General features: G+C 39.5%; 1 protein-coding gene and 2 pseudogenes across 1 annotated transcript; 1 reads left to right on the top strand and 2 right to left on the bottom strand.

Annotated features, from left to right (window-relative positions):
* The first annotated feature begins 3,469 nt into the window (after window positions 1-3,469).
* LOC111149903 lies at window positions 3,470-4,351 on the top strand (annotated as a pseudogene).
* A 6,287-nt stretch (window positions 4,352-10,638) lies between these two features.
* LOC111149756 (olfactory receptor 4C11-like) lies at window positions 10,639-11,541 on the bottom strand. Its single transcript, XM_022507006.1, has one exon. It carries the CDS (start codon window positions 11,539-11,541, stop codon window positions 10,639-10,641), a length of 903 nt encoding a protein of 300 aa, XP_022362714.1.
* A 3,544-nt stretch (window positions 11,542-15,085) lies between these two features.
* LOC111149902 lies at window positions 15,086-25,813 on the bottom strand (annotated as a pseudogene).
* Between the last annotated feature and the right edge of the window lie 484 nt (window positions 25,814-26,297).

The raw sequence follows: 26,297 nt of genomic DNA, 5'->3' as shown, positions 1-26,297 counted from the left end.
TCTGTTTTCGTGGCTTCTAAGCTGTTTGTTCCATGCTTCCTCCTGATCCTTTCTCTCTATCTGTTTGTCCTCCAGATCACTAATTCTATCTTCTGTCTTAGTTACCCTAGCTTTGAGAGAATTTAGGTTAGATTGGAACTCATTGAAAGCATTGTGAACCTCATCCCTCATAGCTTTCAGCTCTGCCCTAACATTGTGAGCATCACCTCTGCTTGCTTTCAGTTTTGCCCTAATCAATTCCGTTTGGTCTTCCATGGCTTTCTCCAACCTAGCTATTGCCTGGATAATTGTTAGCCTGAATTCTCTTTCTGACATATTGTCTATGTTGATAGCCATTAGCTCTGTTGCAGAAGGCCCATCTTCAGTATTTTTCTTCTGTTGGGCATTCCTCCTCCTAGTCATTTTGGTGAGAGATGGCTGAACGGATGTAGCTGGATGTATCGATCGTGGTGCAGTCAAGGTGCACCCTGGAACGCTTCTGAGCAATCAGGATTCCCCACCCAAATGAGAGAAAAAAGAAAAAAAAAGAAAAAAAAGACAGAGAGAGACAGGAAAGAAAGGAAAGATAAAAGAGAAGGTCCAGCCCAAATGGGCCCCAAGGTAAGATTTATGAAGTATACAAACAAAAATAGACAAACAAAAAGACTGATAAAAGTATATGACAAGAGAAAAAAAATAATATATATATATCTAAGCAAGTAAAGGAAGAACCTTGTCAAAAAGAACCCTATGTGTAAGATTTATATACTATCAGGACAAACACAAAAACACAGAAACACTGGTGGAAGAAAAAGATGGGAGAGTGGTTATAAATTCTCAGTGTGGGTGAGGAAGTTTGTTTTTATTCTTCCTGGATGTATCTTGATATCTTTGTTAAAGGACTTAACTTTCCTAAGATAAAGGGGGATTAAAAATTGGTTTACCTATATGGGTAGCATTGATTGGGGAAAGGGGATTACCTTGAAGTTTAACTCTATATGAATATTAGAAAATAAAAATAAAACAGGTATAAACTAGACTAAACTAAACTAAAATTAAAAAAAAGAAGAAGAAATTTAAAAAATAGAAATGCAAAAGAAAAACACAGGTGTATGTATCAAAAAGTTCAGGTTAGAAGGTTATTATGGAATTTGATGTACTAGACATCTCACTGTGAGGGTAAATAGGTTAAAAAATTATCTATATATATAAAAAAAACATGAGCCAGAATAGTGGGAACGAATTAAAAATAAGTTGTCCTATGAAGTAGTGGCGGTTGTTCTCTTGCTGTCGGTTTTTTGTTTGTTTGTTTGTTTGTTTGTTTTCTTTCCTGGTTGGTTTTCTGGGGAGGGGCCTGACACGTGGGTTTTCAGTCAATGATGTTCTCTGAGTTAAGTCCTCCAGCCCCCCTCAAGGGGGTTGGTTCTGAGGAAACTGGTTTTTTCAGGCTTTTGTTCTCTGGAGGTTTTTATGTTTGTTCACTTTTTTTTTTTTTTCTCTCTCTCTTGCCTTGACCGCTTTTGATGGTTTTTGTAGGTTTAGAGGAAAGCAAACAGCACCCTGACCTCCCTCTCAGAGAGAAGCCTCCGTCTGACTGCAGGGCCCAAATAAATTCCCCTTTGGCCGCTGGCAGAGCATGTTCCGAGTCACGGACCCTGGGGACATAGGATTTTCTGCTTGTATCCAAAACCACGGCAGCGGCGGTGGTCTGGGCAGCTCCAGACCGCCAGAGAGGTTCCAAGCAGCGATTGCACACTGAGATTTTCCCGCTGGCCCAGGCTGGGAGTGCTTGGTCTTTCCAGGTCCGAGAGCACCAGGCTGGCGCCTGTGCGCACCTCTCTCAGGGGAGGGCATGGGGCGTGACTCGAACTCTGATAGCAAAGCACGGCACTTGCACTCACGTGGGGACTGCAAAAAGCCTGTGCTTCTGCTGGCTGGCGAGGCTCCCAGCCCCTCATGGGAGCCGGACCCCACGCGCTCTCAGGTGCACTGGTGGCTCAGGGACCAAGACCTGGCTTCTCTGCCACACTCTCTCTGGCTCTGCACCAGGGGTGGCTGTCCTGGGTCTGGGGACTTAAGCCCCTGTCCCTAGCCGCCCTGATTCCCATAATTTCCCCCGCCCCCATGATCCTTTGCTCTTTTTGAGTGCTTTCTACCAGACTCCAAGTTAATGCTGGTCCCCAGACACAGGGCACTCTTTTATTGGGATATTACTTTCTAATGGGTCACCTCTGGTGGCTCCCTCCCCCTTTTGTTTATCTTCCGATATCAGTCCAACTTTCCCACTCCGCTTTACCTTCCCACTGGCGTCTTCTGCTCCTGTAGAGATCCAGACATGTATAATTCTTATCTCAGGCTGATTTCGTGGGTGATCGGAGTTCTTTGGAAGGTAATCAGCTCACTTTAGGGTACAGGTTGAAAGGGCGCCTCCTCCTACTTCCCCACCATCTTGTCTCCCTCAGTAATCTAATCTTCTGCAAGAGATTTAACTTCCCAAGATCTCAGTTTCTCTTTTTTAAAATGGGAGTCCCCGTGGTACTTAACTTCACAGGGTTGCATGAGGCTTAAGCGAGGTAATTCTATATCATTCTTGACACAATGCCCAGCAACACAGTTAGTAAACCTAAAATCTGAGTGTTTACTTGGTCTCATTATTATGTTACAAAATATTTTGCTCCATTTACAGAACAGAGAAATCCAAAGGAATGACTTAAGCTGTTACAGGCTTGAGTCAGTTATTGTGACCTGGATCTTGGCTAGACCATCCTTGTTTGTCATCTTCAAGGAACAATGTATTGTCCAGGTATGATACAATCACCGGTCTTTTCTGTATTTTAATCATATAATAATTACAGGTAAAGCACAAAATTACAACGGAATTGTCACATTGTCTACAAAAGACAATAGGAGGCATGATCCTCTTCAGATTGTTTTGAAGGCGAAACCGAACAGTATATTGTAATGTAATTAGCGCACTGATTGGTTAATGATAACCTCACAGAGTAATTACTGGAGAACCAATATTGATATTTGAAGGCACTGACAGGATGCAGAAAATACGGTCTGCTTTCTGGCTTCACCACTCACAAGCTGTGCATCTTTTATTGTTTCCTGAACTCTATGAGGGTCTGCTCCATCCTCTGTAAAAATGAGTCAATCATAGGTTTATTCTAGTACCCAGAGTAAGGTAGGTATTCAAAAAGGTTGGCCAATAATAATAATAATTGTTAATAATAAAGAAGGAAAACTGACATTTCACACGGAAATGTCATGGGAGAACTAGCATTAAAGAAGTATCTACCTTTTAAACACTTTATCAAGCATATTACTAAGATTCAAATGTTTGGATGGTGAATAAATTAATAAAAATAAATAACAATGTTCATGAAGTCCTGAAAAGACATAGGGCCAAATCACCCCTAATTATAAATCACATGTACTTTTATAGGATTTCCAGTTCTCACCTGGAGCTCATATCAGTACCTAATAAATGGGAAATCCAAACAATGTGGCTGAATTCTTTCTTTTGGGCATTGCAGAGAACCTGGAGCTGCAGAAAATGCTCTATGCTGTGTTTCTAATCATGTATGTGTCCACAGTGTTGGAAAACCTACTCATCGTGGTAACTGTGATCACAAGTCAGAGTCTGAGGTCACTTGTATATTTGTTCCTTACTTCCTTATCCCTCGTGGATGCCACCTACTCTTCTGTCATTGCCCTCAAGATGATTATAGATTCCCTTTCCAATAGGCTGCCTGACTCAGCTCCTTGCAGAGCATTTCTTTGGTGGTGTGGGGATCATCCTTCTCATCGTGATGGCCTATGACTGCTACGTGCCCATCTGTAAGCCCCTGCACTACACAACCACCATGAACTCTCTTGTGTTCTGTCTGCTGCTGGGAGGGGCCTGGGTGGGAGGGTTTATCACACAGTAATACAGCTTCTCTTCATGTATCAAATACCCTTCTGTAGCCCCAATGTCATCGATCACTTTATATGTCATTTGTTTCTCTTGTTGAAACTGGCCTGCATGGACACCCACACCCTGGGTGTCTTAGTCATCCTCAACAGTGGGGTGATGTGTGTGACCATCTTCCTTATCCTCATCACCTCCTACATGGTCATCCTCTGCTCCCTGAGGTCTTGCAGCTCTGAAGGGCACCGCAAATTCCTGTCTACCTGTGGCTCCCACCTCACTGTGGTCATCTTGTTCTTTGTGCCATGCATTTTCCTGTATATGTGGCCTGTGGCCACTTACCCCATAGACAGAGCAATGGCTGAGTCTCATTCCATCATCACACCCATGTTGAATCCCTTGATCTATACCCTGAGGAAAGCTGAGGTGAAAAAAACCATGAAACTGGGGAAATGATGGACTTTTGCTGGCAAGTGACAGTCATGCTAAGATGATTTTTTTTTTTTTTATAAAGACAAATTCTTTCTGAAAGGTATGAGAAATAAACTCTCCATTCTCCACCAGGAGCCAGAGGGATTTCTGAAGAATAGAAACCTACTGGGGCACTTGGGTAGTGCAGTCAGTTAAGCATCACTCTACTGCTCAGGTCATGATCATCGGCTACTGGGATCAAGGCCCACATTGGTCTTCCTTCTCAGTGGAGAGTCTGCTTCTCCCTCTTCCTCTCACTGCCCCCCACCTCCCTGGCTCATGCTCTCTGTCTCTCTAATAAATAAATAAAATCTTTAAAATGTGTGTGTGTGTGTTTGTGTGTGTGTGTGTGTATCTATATACACATATTTTATATATTATATATAACATGCGTACATATATATATGTATGTATATGTATATGTATATTCCTGCTTTATTCTCTTTCTTGGCTTCCCATTGTCTTTAGAAACATCTTGCTTTGTCATAAAATTCCCTGTTTACTCTTTCTAATGCCTCTAAGGCTCAGAGCCCTCCTCCCTCACTGTACATCAGCAGGGGTGGGCTTTTCATGTGCCTCCAGGGTTCTGTGGGATTTTATCACCTCAGTTCTTTTGTTTCTCTCTTTCTGAAACAAGCCCCATCTCCCTCAGTTGGCTCCTTCTCCCTAATTTACAGTCTGGGTTTGAGATTAAGTGTCCTTACCTCAGACAGCATGACTGTTTTAAAGATTCTTCCATTCCTTCCATAATTCCCTATGTCAACAACTTCTTTATTTTCTTTGTAATAATGATCAAACATATAATTAATTTTGCATCATCATCATTATCATTTGACTTTTGCTACTTGACATCTCTCTAATATGGCGGACATCTTGAGGGAAGGACTTTTGTCTATTTTTGCTTGGCATCTATTAAGTTTCAAAGAGAGATCTGTTGAATGATTATAGAATGCAAGTAGCCTAATTCAGATGGTTAGTGGGGGAAAGGAGAAAATCAACAAATCACTGAAAACAAACAAAGGCAGAGAGTGATTATTAGAATAGAATCAGTGGTAGTGGAGGACTCTGGTTATTTTATGGAGGGTACCTAAGGTTGGACAGAAAATGATTCTATTAGCAGATAACATTTCACGTGGTTTTGAATTCTTTTGAGATTTTCTGAGGAAAAGGGCTGGAACATATTAATCAATACATTTAATGATGATGAGCACCAATAAAGAAAAAAAAAAATCTGATCAGGAGGAAACAGCTCTGTGAGGATTAGTGGGTTCAATGTTCTGGAAAGGGACTCTCTAAAGCAGAACCACTGTGGTATTTTCAAGGAACTGTGAAAGACCTGGAACATAATGGTCCAGGAAGAGAGTGGCAAGAAGCAAGATCAGAAACACACACAGGGTCAGATTATGTAGTGCCGAGACCTCCAACATTCCCTGAAACTACAAAAAACATGAATGTTATTATTGTTTTTTAAAAATGACCAAGACTCAAAAAGTCTTGAAATGTTGAAATGTTTGCTGACACTAACTTTTGTGTATTGAGGAGTTGGGGGAATAGGTGTGAAAATCTTTTGCAGCTAGTTTCCATTTGTCCTTTAATTTTTGATTGTAAAAGGAACTTTACAACAGCATTTTAAAATATATCACAGTAAAATACTCCTCTTAGCTTTATATTTTAAAATTGTTTCCATTTATCAATACAGAAGAAAAAATCCATAACAGTGTGATGAATTGGGTCTTTTGAAAACCCTTAGGCTGATCTTTATTTTATTATATCACATAATATAAACACTGGGAAGGAACTTAGAATGAGGTCCATGTCTTTACATCTGTGTAATATGTAAGGTTTTGGAACTTGATAAAAGTCCATCAAAGGAATAGTGTGATGCTAGCTTTAGTTTCATGTTTCTCATTCAATTATTGAGAGCTTTTTGTGACCATGCCATCCTAGAATGTAGGGTCAATTGCCAGTTCATTCACATCTTTTCGTAGAGGATTAAATTAGTTATCAGGTAATAGCTTGCCTCCATTTCTCATTAAATACATTTTAACAGATAAAGCCTGGAAATTTTTTACAAATTCTGCTTTCCATAGTTTGCCGATTTCTGTTATCAGGATTTTCTGATGAACAAATTACATTGTTAAATTAAGAAGGACTATCTAAGATGTCAAAATGGGATTTGATAAAATGTCATCTGAATTATAATTAAAGCACAGTAAAATAAAAGTAAAATGAATTTCTTTAACTTGGTCAAAGGGTATGTTCCAGAAACCTAAAGGAAATGTCACACTTAATTCTGAGAGAGATCCATTAAATTCAGGAATAAGATAAGGCCATCTTTAGAGCTGCTATTGTTATATATTTTACTAAGAGTTTTAAAGCCAAGTTCTCCTTTCTCCACATCCCCTCCAACACAAGTTCTCAAACTCATATATTTACAGAGTTGAGGAAGATTAAAAAAAAATTGAATAGAGTCAAACTATGCAAAGACATTTAAGAAGAATTTAAGACATTTGTTCCTAGAAGAAAGGGAGCAAATACTGTCCCTTTTAAGAGTCTGCCAAGACTAAGCTCTGGTGTGTTGTTGCCTTATGAGGAGCATATATCCAAATCTGTCCCAAACTCAGATTTTTAGGAGTAATCAGGCATTCAGGGGCACCTGGGTGGCTCAGTCATTAAGGTCTGCCTTCAACTCAGGTCATGATCCCAGGGTCCTGGGATTGAGCCCAGCATCAGGGTCCCTGCTCAGTGGGAAGCTAGCTTCTCCCTCTCCCACTTTCCCTGCTTGTGTTCCCTTTCTCGCTGTGTATCTCTCTGTCAAATAAATAAATAAAATCTTTAAAAAAAAAGAAATCAGGCATTCATATAGTATATAAATTTTAATGACTTAAATACACTGATGACTGATTATGCTTATAAAACCTTATGTTAAACAACAATTTTTAGATTAAACAAATTTATAATTTTCAGATTAAATTTGGTCCATCAGCCTGTCACTTTGGAAATTCTGTGTCAACAAATGAAATAAGAATAGAAGGAAATAAATCAATCAGAACCATACATGAAACAACACAATTCATTACCAGTTGGTGTGTTCATCTAGTTCACAAAACCAAGACAATCAACTAACAGACTATAGTGTTTATTAAAGGAGCTGAGTCAAAAGTCAGCATAATAATCTTCCAAATCTAAGGATAATACAGTTATAAAATAAAATACATCTCCTTCACAATAACAATAAGATTAAGATATGTAACAAAAACATGAACGGTCTTCACGAAAAACACTAAACATCTTTTTTTTTTAAAGATTTTATTTATTTATTTACAGACAGAGATCACAAGTAGGCAGAGAAGAAGGCGTTGGGGGGTGGGCAGGCTCCCTGCCGAGCAGAGAGCCCAATATGGGGCTCGATCCCAGGACCCTGGGATCATGACCTGAGCCGAAGGCAGAGGCTTAACCCACTGAGCCACCCAGGCACCCAACACTAAACATCTTTGCAAAAGACATACAACAACTGAATCAAGTAAGTTATACAGTTCACAACAGGAAGAACTCCCATTTTAAAGCTGTTGATTTTTCCCAAGTAATTGACACACTGAGTGAATTCCTAATCAAAATCTCTGGAGGTGATTTTTTAAAAGGATTTTATTCATTTATTTGACAGAAAGAGAGAGTGAACACAAGCAGGCAGGCAGAGAGAGAGGGAGAAGCAGGCTACCTGCCAAGCAGAGAGCCCGATGTGGGGCTCAATCCCAGGACCCTGAGATCATGACCTGAGCTGAGGGTAGAGGTTTAACCTACTGAGCCACCCAGGCACCCCTCTGGAGATGATTTTTATGGAAACTGAGGAAATGATTCTAAACTCCATATGATAAAATATATAGTTGAGAATAGTCAAAGGACTTAGGTGGGGGGGAGAGGGAGAAGAACCAATAGCAAATATATCATAAAGCTATAGCATTTTTCTTAAAATAGTATATGCCCATAGAATAAACAAATATGTTAATAGAACACAGTATCATGCAAAGAAATTCAACCATATATATTTGGTAATTTAATATATGATGAGTTTGAAAGAATTAATCACATATGAATAAATTATATTAAGATAAATGACCATCAATTTGGGAAGAAAAGGTTAGAACTTATTTCACAAAGTCAATAAAAAAGATTTTATGTGTATTATATTTTAAATACATTTTAAATCTAATTAGAGTAGGAATGGGGACATGGGAGATGGGATGCAAGGAAAAATTATGTTTAAGCTGAATTACATACTTCCTTGTAATATTATCCTATTTTTTTAAGCAAGGAAATGCAATTGTTTCCATTTTTCCATAACTAATAATTATTTTAAAAATATAAAAACAAACGATTCATTTAAGGAAAATGTAGTGTTTTAAATTTCTGGACATAATGCAGTCACTATTGCTATAAGTAACTAAAAGCTGCACAAAATATATGAAACATTGTTTTCAGTATTGAATGACTGGCAGCATAGTATTGGGAGCCCTTAGAGAAAGGAAGCAGATTAGGTAAGCACTAGCACAGCCACAGCTGCACAAGAAGACTCCACCTGACTGTAGAAATGAGGAGAACTGGATGTGGCTCCCCTCACCCTGGAACCACAAAAGGGTTGTTGTTGTTGTTGTTGTTGTTGTTTTCCCCTGATTGGTTTTCAGGGAAAATAGAAAAAAGATTGATTTTCAGACTTATTTTCCTTTCTCCTCTTCCAATGCTTGGAGTGATTCCTTTTCCCCTTTCCTCATGACTACTTCCTAATGTCAATTTCTGCCCAATTTACTTTGAAATATTCCCCATATGCTGACAAGGTTTAATTATACAAACTTTGTCCATAAAAAAATGTATCCTTTATGTGAGTGTAAATAAGTTTTTCTCAAATGTTCTCACTTATTCTTTGACAAATGTCCTCCTGGGGACTTAAATATGTGTTTCATCACCACTTCTTACCTAAGAATTCTGGGAATCTCTGTTGAGACATGATAACATTGTGTCTTCCATTGGCAGAAATTTTTCACGTACTAATGAAGCTCATTGTATTCTTTTCTCATTAGCCTCTATCACCTAAAGTAAAACTTCATGGTGCCAATTTGATGGGAACTATAAACCCAGGAACTGAAAGAGCATCATATGACAGTGCTTGATTATGAGGTTACGATGTGGTCCTGGTAGTGGTAGGTAGGTATTATACATATCAAGTGGGTTATCTTCAAAAATGAAATACATATTTTAAAACATTCTCATATGAAAACAAAGGACCAAAACTGGAAAACACTAAAGCAGACTTTCCAATCCTGGGTTTTCCCAAGGAATCTGAATTTTATTTTTGCAAGAACTATTAGGAACAACAAAACAACAAAGTGTTTCCTGATACCCATACAAACATAGCAGCCAAGGATGCCTAGCTACACTAAGTCAATAATCTATAGATACTCTGAAACTTCTTTACTTTTTCTGCAAATGTTAATATACCCAGAAATGATTCTCAAAATGTAAGAAAGGCAAAGCTTCTTTCTCCAACCTGGACAAAGTTCTCACTTCACTTTTACTTTTTCTTGGTCTTCACTGTGCATGGTTCTCTAGTCCCCTTTGTACCCTTTATCCTCCCTTCTGCATATTCCTACTGCCAAATACCCTCACTGCCTCTCCCTTCTCCCTTGTGAAGAGCTATAGGAAGGACCCCACCAAAAGGTAGCTGATGGCTGATACCGCCCATCACTGCCAAGTATGAGACTCTCTTTCTCTTACCATTCACAGAACTTTTAGAGGTTCTCCAGTGACAGTCCAGGTTTTCAATGAGATTTCTAGCTTTGATTGGAGTTTGAGCGTTTTTCAATGTCGATTCCCCAGTGAGGTGGCTCATGTACAAATTCCAGAGCAGAATTTTCTCACACACACACACACACACGATCATTCTGTCACTAGTCAGTACATTTCCTTCTGAAGACAAATTTGTACAGCAAAATAATTATCATATGAATATTTCAGATATCAATAGCATTCAACTAAGTGCCATTATACTTTGTTCAAGATGATTATGGACTGTAGGTAATCCTATTATAATGGAATCCTCTCAGAATAAGGAACATATATTTCTAAATATTTATTTATATTAAAACAAATATACAAACTATTAGTGTATTAATTTTCCCTCTAAGAATGTTTTATGTTTCCTGTCCATGAAGCAAAACCAAACTGTTAAGGAAATATACAATAGAATCCCTGAATATCATGTATCAATAGAATCATACTTAGCTACACCATAACTTTTTCATGGCATTTTTCACTTCCGCATTCCTCAGTGTATAGATCAGAGGGTTGAGCAAGGGTGTCCCAATTGTGTAAAACACAGCCACCATCTTGTCTACTGGAAATGTGGTTGCTGGGTGCGTGTATATGAATATACATGGACCAAAAAATAAGACAACCACAATAAAATGGGAGGTGCAGGTGGAAAGAGCTTTTCGCCTTCCTTCTGCACTGTGGTTTCTCAGAGAGTACAAGATGATAATGTAGGAGATAAGTAGAATTATGAAACTCACCATGCATATGGCTCCACTGTTGGAAACAACTAGCAAGTTTATCACATAAGTGTCCATGCAGGCAAGTTTCAATAAGGGCTGCAAGTCACAGAAATAGTGGTCAATCACATTGGGGCCACAGAAAGGCAATCTCAAAGCCAGGAAAAGTTGTGCTGAAGAGTGGATACAGGATCCCACCCAGCCCAGAATCACCAGCACACGGCAGACATGGCGGCTCATGATGGCTGTGTATCGCAAGGGCTTACAAATGGCTACATAGTGATCAAAAGCCATGAGGATGAGCACAAAGATTCCCATGCACCCAAAGAAGTGGGTTGCAAAGACCTGAGTCATGCACTCATTGTAGGAAATGGTCTTCTTCTGAGATAGGGCATCCACAATCAATCTGGGGGCTGTGGTTGTAGAGAAGCAGGCATCAGCAAAGGAGAGATAGAATAGGAAGAAGTACATGGGACTCCCAAGGGTCCTGCTTTTCTTAATAGTCACTACAATGAGAAAGTTCCCCAACAGTGTGGCAAGGTAAAGCATCAACAAGACCGTGAATATTGCTTTCTGCTTTCCTGCATCCTGTGTCAACCCAAACAGAATGAATTCAGTCACACTGCTATTCATTGCCACATTAGTGACTGCAGGTAAGGTGCAGTTGACAAGGGCTTAATCTGCAAAGAGAAGAAAAGATGTGACATCATGGGAAGACTAGTGGGCTGGCCTCTGAATTCCTTCTTTTTGTTCCAAGTTATGTTACTTCCAACTGCCTTTAATCCTCTATGAATCTATATAAATCTGAAGAATTCCAAGCCTCTCCCAGATCCATCTGTTGGTTCAGAAACTAACTGCATTTCATCCAGGTATAAAAATTAAATGTCCTTTAAAAATTTTGATTCCTTACAAGATTGAACATAGCAGAACAGAACTTGTACTTTCCTTGAGCAAGAGACTTCACTGCCTTGAAATTTAGCCTTCATATGAAAAATGGATTCAAATACTTGCCCTACCTTACCCTGAGTTTCCTTAAGAATTAAAAAAAAGATTTTTATGCACACATATATTTCATGTATTATTCATTTTATCTATGTGCTTTTAAATCTATAAAACACTATCCCAATATAATTAAGCACCCATATTGCTGGAGAATCCCTCCTGAAGAAAATATTCCACTTCAGTTCATTCATTTTTGGATCCCTGATCCCTTCATCTCTGACTCCAACAAAATCTTGGAGGAAATATGTTTTTAAAAAACTATTTTCACAATCTTTTACTTATGCTTCTTATTTTAAATGTCAAACTCACTGACTGTCATTAGATAAAAAATGTCTGGAGAACTTTAAGAACTGCTGCCCCAAATGCTAGAAATTATCATTGATATTGATAATTATTAAAAAGGTTTTCAATATTTTGTGTCCATTTATTAAATATGTCTTACTGTAGAATAATTTGTGGTTATCACTAATCATTCAAAGTACAAAAAAAGGAGAGAAGAAAATTAAAATGTGTCTCCAAATTATTTATCCTATAATCCTACTCTGCAGAGATAACTACTTTTCTTTTATTATATTTCCTTTCAGAAACATTCTATCAGTATACTTGCATATGTGTATCTCTACAACAGTTTTCTATATACAAGTATGGCCATAATTTCATCGTTGATGATTTTGCAAAAAAACTGATGAACATGCAGACAGTAATTTGTGACATTATCTTATTATCTCACTTGCTTAAGATAAATAAAATTGTATCTTATGCGCATATACTTTTTTATCACCAAACATATTCTACATTTTTATTACATTTTTAAAAGATTTTATTTATTTGACAGAGAGAGAGGAAGCACAGCAGGAGAAGCAGCAGGCAGAGAGAAAGGGAGAAGCAAGCTTGTTGAGAAAGGAGCCCTATTAGGGACTCTATCTTAGAACTGCAGGATCCTGACCTGAGCCACCCAGGCATCCCCATTTTTACCACATTTTTATGAAAATATTGCTCTTCTGAGAATTTCTTCTCCTTCGTCAGTTTATATTTTGCGATCTTGTTATTTTACCTGGAATGGCTATTAATCAAGCAAAAGAATTACATCTTGACCAAGAACACGGCTACTAGAGTCATCAGATGTCTTGAGTTCAAATCCATGTTCCACTATTTACTTGCTTGGGAAAGCCACTTTATACATAGTTGTGTACCTCCCCAGATAAAAAGAAAAAAAGATCTGGTTCATATTAATAAGTAAGACTATGTAAGTGCCAGTCTCTGCTTCTTTTTTTTTTTTTAAAGATTTTATTTATTTATTTGACAGAGAGAGATCACAAGTAGATGGAGAGGCAGGCAGAGAGAGAGAGAGGGAAGCAGGATCTCTGCCGAGCAGAGAACCCGATGCGGGACTCGATCCCAGGACCCTGAGACCGTGATCCGAGCTGAAGGCAGAAGCTTTAACCCACTGAGCCACCCAAGCACACAGTTTGGGTAATTGTTAAGAGACAATAACAACATCATGCTCTTTGTAGTTTCAGGGAGTGTTGGTGGTCTTGGAACTACATAATCTGACCCTGTGTACATTTCTGATCCTACTTCTTGCCATTGTCTTCCTGGACCATTACATTCCTGGCCTTTCACAGTTCCTTGAAAAGACCATGATAGTCCTGCATTAGAGTGTCCTTTCTGGAATACTTACTCCACTAATCCGCATATGGCTTTTTCCTCCTGATCATTTCTGTTGTTTATTGGTGCTCATCATCATTAAACATGTTGATTGATATGTTTCAGTACTGTTCCTCAGAAAATCACAACAGAATTCAAAATCAGCTGAAATGTTACGTGGTAATAGAATCCTTTTGGCCTACCCAATGTGAAGTACCCTCCATAAAATAACCAGAGCCCTCCACTTCCACTGAGGCTGTTCTAATGATCACTCTCTGCCTTTTTTGTTTGTTTTGTTTGTTTTTAATAATTTGTTCATTACCCCCCCATCAAAAGAATTAGACTGCTCTGGAAAGAAAGGCCCTTTCATTCTATAATCATTTAATAGACTTTACTGGAAACCTATTAGATGCCAAATATAAATAAAAGTCCTCTGTCAAGTTATCTGGTATATTAGAGAAGGCAAGAGACAAAACTGAAATTTAATGGAAAAGTAATTATATATTTGTTCATTTTACAAAGAAAATAAGGAAAAATATTGTCTTAGGGAATTAGTCTATTAATGGAGGGAATTAGGGGAGGGATCTTTAAAACAGTCATGGCGGATGCTCTCTGAGGTAAGGACACTTAATCTCTTAATGCCAGGCTGTAAAATAGGGGGAAGGAGAGAACTGAAGAGGATGGGGCTTGTTTCAGAAAGAGAGAAGCAAAAGCATTGAGGTGAGAAAATCTCACAGAGCCCTGCCCCTGTGGGGGCAGATGAAAAGTCCACCACCTACTGATGCACTGTTAGGGATGAAGCAAGTTTCTCCAGTTGGGGTTGAAGATTAGAGGTGTGAGAAAAAAGAATCACAGAGTTTTATGACAAGATAAAAGCAATGGGAAGCCAAGGATGGGTAGAAAGCAGTAAATGATTATGATTCTTTAAGAAAAACACAATCCTTAAATCCTAGATCATTAAGCAAGTTTCTATATTTTTAATAGATATATTTATTTCCTTAAGAGAAAAGATAGAGAAAATGCTTGAGCATGGGGAGTGCCGGAGGGAAAGAATCCTTAAGCAGACACCCTGCTGAATGGGGAAACAGTCATGGGGTTGGATCCTGGGACCTAGAGTTCATGATCTGAGCCTAAAGCAAGAGCCAGATGTCACACAAGCACCCCAAGATTGCCTCTATGTATGTGTATTTTTAACATTTTATATATTTGTTTGAGCAAGAGAGAGAGAGAATGAGACGGAGGGTGAAGGGAAGGCACAGAGGGTGAGGGAATCTCAAGCGGACTCCGAACTGTGCAAGGAGACTAATGCTGGGCTGGAACCCAGTAGCCCAGGATCATGATTTTTGCAAAAGGCAGACATTTGACCAGCTGAGACACCCAGGTGCCCCAAGCAGCTTTATACATTTAAGAAATTCCTCTGCTGCTAGAAAATAATGGACACATTATTTCTCACATCTTTCAGAAAGAATTTCTCTTTATGGGAAACATGATATTCCTAGCAAGACAGTCATTTGCCAACAAAAGCTCCTCATTTTTGCAGTCTCCACATGGCATTTTTCACCTCAGCATTCCTCCTCAGTGTGTAGATCAAGGGATTCAACATGGGTGTGATAATGAAATCAGACACAACCATTGCCTTGTCTAAGAGGTGAGTAGTTGCAGGTTGCACACACGGGAAAATGCATGGCATGAAGTAAAAGAAGACCATGGTGAGGTAGGAGCCACAGGTGGAGAGGGATTTGCACTGCCCTTGAGAACTGCAAGACCCAGGGAGAGGAGGATGATCACATAGGAGGTAATGAGTATAAGGAAGATGGTCACATACATCACCCCCCTGTTGAGGATGACTGAGACCCAGGGTGTGGATGTCCATGAAGGCCAGTTTCAACAAGGAAAACAAATCACACATAAGGTGATCAGTGACATTGGGGCCACAGGAGGGTATTTGATATGTGAAGAGAATCTGTATTACTGCGTGGGGAATTCCCCCCACCCAAGAACCTCCCAGTAGCAGACATCACACGTGAGAGCTCATGATGGTCATGTAGTGCAGGGACTTACAGATAGCCACGTAGGGGTCATAGGCCATCATGATGAGAAGGATAATCTCTACATCAGCAAGGAGCAGGGTCAGGCAGCCCCTTGGAAAGAGAGTCCACAATCACCTTGAAGGGAATGACAGAAGAGTAGGTAGCATCCATGAGGGAAAAGGAAGTAAGGAAAAAATACATAGGTGATCTCAGATGTTGACTTGTGACCACAGTTACCACAATGAGTAGGTTTCCCAAAACAGTGGACATATACATGATTAGAAACACAGGAGAGAGCATTTTCTGCAGCTCTGGGTTCTCTGCAATGCCCAAAAGAATGAATTCAGTCACATTGTTTGGATTTCCCCAGTACCCATCCAGGTACTGATATGAGCTCCAGCTGAGAGCTGGAAATCCTATAAAAGAACATGTGATTTATAATTAATGGTGATTTGGCCCTATGTTTTTCCAGGACTTCATGGACATTGTTATTTATTTTTATTCATTTATTCACCATCCAAACATTTGAATCTTAATAATATGCTTGACAATGTGTTTAAAAGGTAGATACTTCGTTAATGCTAGTTCTCCCATGATATTTCCAAGTGAAATACAGTTTTCCTTTATTATTATTACTATTATTAATTATTATTATTATAAGCCAACATTTTTGAATATCTATCTTACTCCAGGTACTAGAATAAACCTATGACTGACTCATTTTTACAGAGGATGGAGCAGACCCTCATAGAGTTCAGGAAACAATAAAGGATGCACAGCTCGTGAGTGGTAAAGCCAGAAAGCAGACCATATTTTCTGCATCCTGTCAGTGCCTTCAAATATCAATATTGGTTCTTCAGTAATTACTCTGTGAGGTTATCATTTATCAATCAGTGAACTGATTACATTACAATATATTGTTCTGTTTTGCTTTCAAAATAATCTAAGGAGTATCATGCCTCCTATTGTCTTTTGTAGACAATGTGACAATTCCGTTGTAATTTTGTGCTTTACCTGTAATTATTATATGATTAAAATACAGAGAAGACCTGTGATTTTATCATACCTGGACAATATATTGTTCCTTGAAAATGACAAACAGGGATGGTCTAGCCAAGATCCAGGTCACAATAACTGACTCAAGCCTGTAGCAGCCTAAGTCATTCCATTTGGATTTCTCTGTTCCATAAATGGAGCAAAAGATTCTGGAACATAATAATGACACCAAGTAAACACTTAGGTTTTAGGTTTACTAACTCTGTTGCTGGGCATTGTGTCAAGTATGAGATAGAATTACCTCACTTAAGCCTCATGCAACCCTGTGAAGTTAAGTACCACAGGGACTCCCTTTTTAAAGAAGAGAAACTGAGATCTTGGGAAGTTAAATCTCTTGCAGAAGATTAGATTACTAGTGTGCTCTGGACAGCCATTTGAATCCACAGCTCAAATTGTTAACTATTCTGTTCCATCACCGCAGAAGAGAACAGATGATGCAAAATTTCAAGAGAGTTACTATTACAACCCAGAAGAAATGCTAAGATGAAAACAGGCCTTATGTTACTACTGAGAACTTGTAAGCAGAAGCTGGCCACTGTATCTTAGGAGTTTTCTAGACCACAACTTCAATTGACATGTGGACTCAACCACTCTGTGAATGCTAAGAAGTTACTCTTATGATTCAACAACACCACTCCCAACCCACCCCATACACAAAATGCAGAGCTTCCAAGGAAGATAGTTGAAATGCCCTTTGTTCCCATTGCTTAACCTCATCTTCTCTCTCCTGACCCAAGAACTGAGATATTGTCTGTAAGGACCCCTGTGGATTAGAAGGAACACTGACTCCAGACTCATGAAATGGGAATTGGGCTCTATCCAGGCTGTGTCTCTAATGTGATCTGCTCCTGGGGAATGTTAAAGACATCTCCCAACTTCAGTGTCCTCATTTGTAGTATGATGACTCACTAGCGGAGTAACAACAGAAGGACATGGTCTTCTTCAAAAACAAATATCCATCTCTCAGTTGCATTGATTGTTTATGCCTCTGGCAGGGTACTCTTAGAAACGTTGTTCATTTAATCTTCAAAAAAAAAATGGATAAGCCACTGTCCTAGGTTATCTCTAATGCTCCATCTCTTTAATACTTCCTATTGATACAGTGCAGAATTGAATTTTTGATCTAACATTCCACTTTGTCACCAGCAACCCTCAACTTCACTTCTTTGTTCTTATCACTTTATTTATTCCACTCTCATCCCATCCATTTCCTGCCAGACTCCTAGCACTTCTTTCCACAACTGCCTTTATGTTATCTGGGGATGTTACAGGATCCAGATGTGGGAAACCTACTGCTAAGTCACAGCCAGTCCACTCACTGGCTTAGTGATCTCAGCCTCTGTAAGCCTCAATTTCTGCAGTAACACAACTAGTAATAGAGAAACACAAATACATACTCACAGAATGAGAGAGTGGGGCAGAGAGAAAGAGAGCAGAGGGAAGCAGAAAGGCAGGCAAGGGAGGAGAGAAGGAAGGAAGGAAGGAAGGAAGAAGGAACGAGAAGTGAAATTGAAGAAAGGCCATCAGAGAATCTCCTAGTAATTCTTTGAAAGTATTCTTGTTGCTTGTGAGCACTTTCTAGAGGCCTACACAATTTATTTACCAATTTTCAATTCTAAGTACACACTCATTCATTTAGTTTTTAAAAATTTTCAGAAAAGGCCACAAAAGTAGATCAAGTGAAAAAATTCAATCTAACTCAAAATAGAAATCAATTTCATAATCAAGTTTCCTTACACAGAGTGTTGCTTACATATAAAGCAAACAGGTATTGATCATGAATTACTCACGTACTTTTAGAGTAATAGATATATTGAGGTGGATAGGGACTCCCAGGCCCCAGCCCTTTCCAGTCCCCTGCTCCCCATTGCTCCTCCTGGGGCAGAAGAAAAGACCAAATGGCCATCCCATTGGATTAAGATAACAAGTAATTGCTCCTGCTGAGGCAGAAGAAAAAGACCAGATGCCCATCCTGTTTGATTAAGAAAAGAAAAAGAAACAATTCCCCAAGGGTGATTTAGCACTCTCCTGAGAGGCCTCCCCATAGATTATACTTCCACATGAAGGAACCATTTGGCCTTGAGAGGCAAAGGAAATGTCTCAGCTTTGAGAGACTGCAAAAACATCCAGTTACCATCCCTCATCACCCATAACCATAAAAACTCACTCCTAACCCTGTCGGGTGCTCAGCCTTTGGGAAACAATTGCACTAAGCCCACCAGGGATAATAAAGCCAAGTTCTCCCTGATTTCCGTGTGCTGCTTCAATTTCCTCAGTTGCTTCAGATTTTTCACAATATTTGGTTCCCTGACCAGGAAACCCAACTGTGCTGGCCCATTGTACCACCGGTATGGGACAGGTGATGGGCCACAGAGGGCAAACGGAGTACCTATCTAGGGTTTAGGCACGCCCCACTTATTTCAGTGGACCCAAAGCTGGACTCTCCCGCACAGCCCTGGCTCACCTCTTCCCTGCTAGACCAACAATAGGAGATTGGGACAACTGACTGGATCCACCTGTCGAAGAAGGTAAGCACCAGGGCCACTGTCTGAGCCAGACCCAACTCTGAGGTTGGAGGGGGAGTCTGATCACCTCTCATCAGTCAGGGATACCCAAGGCGGTGTCCAACCTGTTTGAATCTGAGAAACACTTGTATGTATGAGTGTGTCTGATGGCTCCACAGTTTCAGCTATGGAGTCTGAGTGGGCTGCACCCTGAGTTTTGTGGAGTGTCATATGGCATAATGGTCATCTACTCCATGGAGTAACCTGGTCTGGGACTTATATGGACAAACTTTAGCTAAGGTTCTCCTAAGTTCTCGCAGAAAGAATCCTCTCCCTTTGTGACATCATTCATGATGGGAGGGAAACCCAGTAGAACCACTGTCTTAAGACTGCATGCTTAAAAAACAAAACAAAACAAAACAAAACAAGACAAGGCAAAACAAAACAAAAAAGGCTTCACCAGTGACTACAGGGTTCACATGACCCTGGGGAAACTCAGGACACTCTGCAAGCTATAATGTCCTAGGCTTGATGTTGGATGGCCCTCAGAAGTAACCTTAGATTTGTCCACTGTCCAATGTGTTTATCATGTGGTCACAGGAAACCCAGGACTCCCAGATCAGTTTCCATATATTGACTCTTGGTTAGAAATAGCTAGAACCCCTCCCCCATGGGTATGGTTCTACGTTAATAGTAATGGACAGGAAGGAATTTCCAAAAGGAATTCCACAGGTCAAGGCCTCCTGGGGAGAGGAACTCTAGTAAATTCAGTGTGAATGCATGAATGAATATGCAGTTTGACCTGGCATCTTCACTGGCTGGGATGGATGGGAGGACGAGGACCAGGGATGTGTACAGGTGCCGCCCGTAGGGCTCTGCAGATTCAAGAGCTTGGGAAGCCTTGGCCTCGCGGAGGGGTGGGTGGGTGGCAAAAGGGGCAGCAACACAGAAGAGCTTTGGACAATGATGAACCCATTGGAAAGTGTAGGGACCACAGTCCTCTAACCCAGGGCCTAAAGCTGAGCTACAGGAAAACAGTGCTCCAGCTTTTTATAAGAGGCATGTGTGGGGAGATACCTGATTTAGCAGCTCTGGCAGCCCACAGGAAACTTGATCCAGAAAAACAGAATGTAAAATAAAAGGAGCTCTCATATTTACCTTTAAGACAAAGTGGGGGTTGCCTGGGTGGCTCATTCATCTGCCTTTGGCTCAGGTCATGATCCCAGGTGTCCTTCAGGATGGGGACTTTAAGGAATACTCCCAAGCAGCTGCCAAAAAACAAACACACAAACAAACAAACAAACAAAACAACAACAACAACAAAAACTCCTTTGTTTTGGGGAAATTCCCTGTCTTCTCTGTCCCAATATGGATTGTCTATCCCCTTCCTTTTTGTTGGTGGAAAGCATGGTGTCTGCTCCTCTGGAGCTGGTGATCTCCTAAACCAGGAATGCTTTCTCTGCCCGCTGGCAGCACTTTGTCTCTTCTGCCTCCCTATCCCCTTTCCCTGTTTCTGCACTACCTTGGGTGCAGCCTGCATTACTGGATTTTAGAGCATCCTCAGTGCCTCAGGCATCATGGCTCCTCCCTTCACTGGCAGGAGAGCAAGAAAAGCACCCCAGAACCTAACACCACCCACTCCAGATTTCCCCACACACATCTCAGATGAAAAAAAAAATTGAGTATGGGGAAGATCCCGGTGGAACATATTTCAGCATTTTAACTAAGTTTGTTCATTTGGTTCTGGCAGATGTGTCTTTTAAGTTATCAGTGGTAAATGTGAAACTTTTATTCTGTCAAGGTTTACTGAAGGTCAAATAACCTCATGTTACTCTCTGTTGGGTTGTTAGTAAAAAATAACTAAAATGGTTAATTGTCTCATCAAAGTTTTCAGGGGTAATTTTATTTTATTTTATTTTATTTTTTTTTTTTTAAAGATTTTATTTATTTGACAGAGAGAGATCACAAGTGGGCAGAGAGGCAGGCAGAGAGAGAGAGAGAGAGAGAGAGGAGGAAGCAGGCTCCCTGCAGAGCAGAGAGCCTGATGTGGGACTCGATCCCAGGAGCCTGAGATCATGACCTGAGCTGAAGGCAGAGGCTTAAGCACTGAGCCACCCAGGTGCCCCCTTCAGGGGTAATTTTAAAAGTAGCTTTCAAAGTCTTTGGTAACCTGCAACTTTAAAGTTTTGGTTGGATGACAAATGGAATTAAAATTATGGACATCTAGGTCTTTTCCAAATGGGATAAAATGTTAAACCATTGATTACTAGACATAGGTTTGTGCCTTTGTCTTCCTACTGCAAAGAATATTTAAATCTGTTGGTAAACATGTTTTGTGCTTAACTGATTCATAAATTTGCCATCTAAAGAATTCTGTTGTAACCATTCACAATTAGTTAATACTTAGCCATCATTAGAGACTGAAGTGTTTCTAACAGTACCAAATTAACACTACAAAATTCTGTAGCTAAGACTGATGGAAATAAGGGAAATAACCCTGTATGTTGAAAAGTAGGAGATATGTATGAAAGATAAGGAATGGGAATACATTTTGTTGAAGGTAAGAGAAGGTAATTTTATCCTAATTGAGATGGTTGTTTGGAAGGAAATGGCTTGGGACAAAACCTGAATGCAAAGGAAAGTTGTAGAAAGTTTGTGATGGAAAATCTTTGGAATGCAATTTTAGGTATGGTCCAGATGGACTAAGATTGAAATTAATTTTAAAAAGACACTGGTATAGAAACCTGTTTTTCTCTCTGTTCAAAGACAGTTTTCTTATATTAATTGATCTGCTGTTAAGAAGAAAATGTAAGTAGTTTTCTCTTTTTCTGCCCAGGAAAAAAACAAACAAACAAACAAAAAAAAACACAAAAAGAAAAAACAGTTTCTATGTTTTGTTTTATCAGATCTCTAACATCCCTAACTATACTTAGGTATGTGCTTTAAAACTTTCTACGATTTTAGCAAATGTTGACAAGATTTAAACTGTAAATGAAATCTCTTTAACTCACAAGGCTTTTCTTTGGTATGCTAAGTTACTCAGGAAGTACCGCTAAACAAATGGTAAACCTTGGGTTACATTTGGGTAAATGCTATAACCTCTCTAAAGGTTCTATACATTTCTAAAAGTTTTAATGTTTTGATAAGGTCATCACTTGATATTTAATTATTGAAATGTTATATGTCACAGAAATAACCTGATTTCCTTGCCAGCTAAATTGTAAACTCTCATCTCATCAGGTCTTTAACCATATCTGTTCTGAGGTTTTGTCATTTATAATTGCCTTAATTCTCTTGTAAAATGAACTTCGCCTTAAAGGAGATTTGTATAAAGGACTTTCAGGACACATACAGGTATTTGATATATTAAAAGTCCTAAAACTGAAATGTGTAAGAATTTCCAGAACTCACTAAAGCTGCATTAAAACTAAACCAAAATTAGTAACATGGGACTAAATGAACTAAAAGATTAATAGTATTGTGTCTCTTATTTTAAACATTGCTGGTTTTCTAATGTTTGCTCTTTCACACTAAGGAAAATTTTTCTTAAGTTATTAGTGACTTACAGAAATGTAAAAATATTCGTTTGTAAATAAATCAAAGAATTCAACTTTTCTCTCTGTCTGAACCCTCTAAAACTCAAAGGGTCTCAGTGAATATTCTTTCTCCCATGGCAATCAGTCATTTGCATAAGTTCAGTAAGAATCTGTTCTCCTTGCAACAGAAAAACATTGTAAACACTGGTTATTTTACCAAGGCATTGACTGGAATGTCATATTAGAGAAAGTCATGAAAAGATTCAGATATGACCAGACATTTTAAAGGAACTAAGGTTGACTTTATAAAACCTGGAGCCATAAAGCCCCTTGGAAATGCTGGCCCGATACCATGCTTACAGAAGTCCCAGCAGCCTCACCAGGTGAGTAAAGAGTGTCACTTCCTGGCAGGTGCAGGAACCTCAGGATACATTGGGGACCTCAGGAAGGGGAATTCACCCAATTTGACCAGTATTGCAGGCACGTCTGAAGGCAAGTATGTGGCTTGGCTTCTGGCCTGGAGAGGCTAGAGAGTTCAACCTAGAGATTCCTTATAAGAAGTTCCAGCAAAGCAGATTCTAAAAGATCTATATGATCACTCATTGTTCTTGCTGAGCTTATGTAAATAATTAGGCCAAATCTGTTAAAAACTGTACTTGTTCTTCAGCTAAATTAGTCCTGATTTAGCTATCTCTGGAAATGAGTGTTATTTTAGGAAAAAAAAATATGTTTTAATAACACACCTTTGTGAATTCTAAATTTGATTGTCTTTAGATGCTTGTTGTTTACCTAAGCTAGACAACTTGAGGTAAACTTCAGAGAAGTTACACAATAGTTCGTTTAGATGATCTTCTTGCTTTTTATTCTGTGGGGATAATAACAAGAACCCATGGCACATAATTAAACAACTGGAAAATGGGATTAATTTCCCAACAATTATATAACTTAAATATCACCTTGACCAATTCTGTGTGGCTGGGATAATGAAATTGCCTAAAAGCCAGAGCATACCCCACTCCATAGGATTAACTATGAACCTGTGGAGATAATACATGACCCGACTTTCTTTATGATTGCTTGGGTAATGCACTTGGGTATAGCCTTATCTCCTGAGACAAGTTTTCCCCCACTTGTCAGTGATCCTTTGTAATTAGAATGTTAATACTTTAAACAAAGAGCTTAGTGGTATTTTTCAGTTATATTTATCCTAGAAGTCACCTCTATTGAGGTACGATTGTAAACAAAAGGCTTTCTAAGCATACAACAGGACTCCTGGTAAAAGGATCCTCAAAGCTCCTTACAGCCCCTGACTATAATGACTTCACATCAGGTCCAGAGAGTCTTAAGAACCAAAGGCCACCAATGGATGATAGAGTCTTTGCTGGCATAGCTACTACTGCAATGGGCCTTGTGACTTCCCTTAACTTTTACTTCAGGCTTTCACAAGAACTCAACAATGACATGGAACGTATCACAGATTCATTAACGTCCCTCCAGATACAACTCTCCAGTCTGGCAGCAAAAGCCCTCCAGAATCCGTGAGCCCTAGATCTCCTCACTGCTGAAAATGGAGGAACCTGTCTTTTCCTACAAGAGGACTGTTGCTACTACATCAACCAGTCCAGGATCATCCCTTCCAAGGTTCCTGAGCTCTGGGAATGCATCCAGCACTGTCAAGAAGAACTCACATCTTGGGGTTTCAACCCACAATCATGGACATCTTGGCTATTACCCCTAGCAGGCACTTTATTGTCCCTACTCCTCCTAGTTACCCTCGGTCCTTGTTGCCTCAACAGCCTCGTCCTTTTCATCAGAAATACCATCTCTCAACACACGACAGTCTATACCCTTTCCCTCTGAGGATAGAGTCCCTTAAATCAAGATAATGATTATCTCTAGGGTACCCCTGCCAATAATCAAGAGGGGGGACATGAGGTGGGTAGAGACTCCTAGGCCCCAGCCCCTTCCCATCCCCTGTGCCCCATTGCTCCTGCTGGGGCAGAAGAAAAGACCAAATGGCCATCCCATTTGGTTAAGATAAATAACAAGTCATTGCTCCTGCTGAGGCAGAAGAAAAAGACCATATGCCTGTCCTGTTTGATTAAGAAAAGAAAAAGAAACAAGTCCCTCAGGGTGATTTAGCACTTTCCTGAGAGGCCTCCCCATAGATTATACTTCCACATGAAGGGGCCATTTGGCCTTGAGAGACCTCAGACCCAGCCTGAGAGACTTTGAGAATGACCTGTTAACATCTCTTATCACCCACAACCATAAAAACTCACTCTTAACCCTGTCAGGTGCTCAGCCTTTGGGAAATGATCCCGCTGAGCCCATTGATGATAATAAAGTTAATTTCTCCCTGATTACTGTGTGCCACTTGAGTTTCCTCAGTCGCTTCAGATTTTCTGCAACAATACATGTGCTTATTCAATAAAACTGATTCATTTAACGTTATATTTTGAAATTAAGTTCTAAGCTACAATTCTATAAATAAGTAAAATCTACATACGGTATACTTAAATGAAATAATAGAGGTGATTAGTAGAGCTGAGTTTTTACAGTTGGCCAACCATGGAAAGTTGTAAAAATAAAGATTCTAATGTTGTTTAACACAAGATCTTGCAAAACTCAAGATTTGATCATATGACATACCTTCAGAGTCCAAGAACCAGGTGCAAATTTTCTAACTTGGTTTTTCTGACTGTAGAGGCAAGCTCTCTGGGACAGAAATGAGGGAAACATCATCCAATTATTATATCTTGATCAAATTTAGGGAACTAAGATTTGTATTGCTTTCAAAGAGATATTTAAAACACAAGACTTAAGCATTTATGATCCTGAGGAGGAAATAGCATTTCTGTTTTACCAAGGGATTTATCATCCCTCCAATTAAGGATGATTGCTACAAGTTATCCAAGTAGAGGATTTACCAAATCATTTGGGTGTCTTTTCTCAATTGATGGAGGGGCTATACCCTGACCCAGTGAATTTGCATCCATCTGCTTTAATAATAGGGTGTTCCCGGGGGAAAGAAACTCACATGGGTGAGACCACCAGCTGCCTCACAGCAGAAGTCTACATCAGTGTTAACCATGTAATCCAATCCTTTGCTCCTGTATGGAGTGGCCATGTGTGTAATCATCCAATAGAGCCACATGCTTCTTAGCAGGCATTTTCCCTTCTCTTCAATAATCATTTTTTTTAAATCTCAAGAATTTAATCCATGCAAATTGGTCCTTGAATAGCTCCACCACAGAAGTGGTAAGCAAGACTTGGTTCTTTTTTTTTAAATTATTTTTATTAACATATAATGTATGTCCCAGGGTTACAGGTCTGTGAATCATCTGCCTTACACAATTCACAGAACTCACCATAGCACATACCCTCCCCAATGTCTGTAACCCAGACACCCTATACCTACATCCCCACCTCCAGTAACCTTCAGTTTGTTTTGTGAGATTAAGAGTCTCTTATGGTTTTTCTCCCTCCAGATCCCATCTTGTTTCATTTTTTCCTTCCCTACTCCCCAATCCCCCAACTCTGCCTATCAAATTCCTCATGTCAGAGAGATCATATGATAATTAAGGCTTGGTTCTTTAAAAGAACTCCTAACC

This window comes from Enhydra lutris, unplaced genomic scaffold (assembly GCF_002288905.1).
Source record: "Enhydra lutris kenyoni isolate GAN:26980312 unplaced genomic scaffold, ASM228890v2 scaffoldscaffold22, whole genome shotgun sequence".
Classification (NCBI taxonomy): Eukaryota; Metazoa; Chordata; class Mammalia; order Carnivora; family Mustelidae; genus Enhydra; species Enhydra lutris.
The sequence above is the reverse complement of the archived record's forward strand: the minus strand, read 5'-3'. Positions and strand labels throughout refer to the sequence as shown.

What these genes read in the sequence shown, in the direction of transcription:
- LOC111149756 (XM_022507006.1), bottom strand. Translation starts at nt 11,541, where the DNA reads ATGAATAGCAGTGTGACTGAATTCATTCTGTTTGGGTTGACACAGGAT.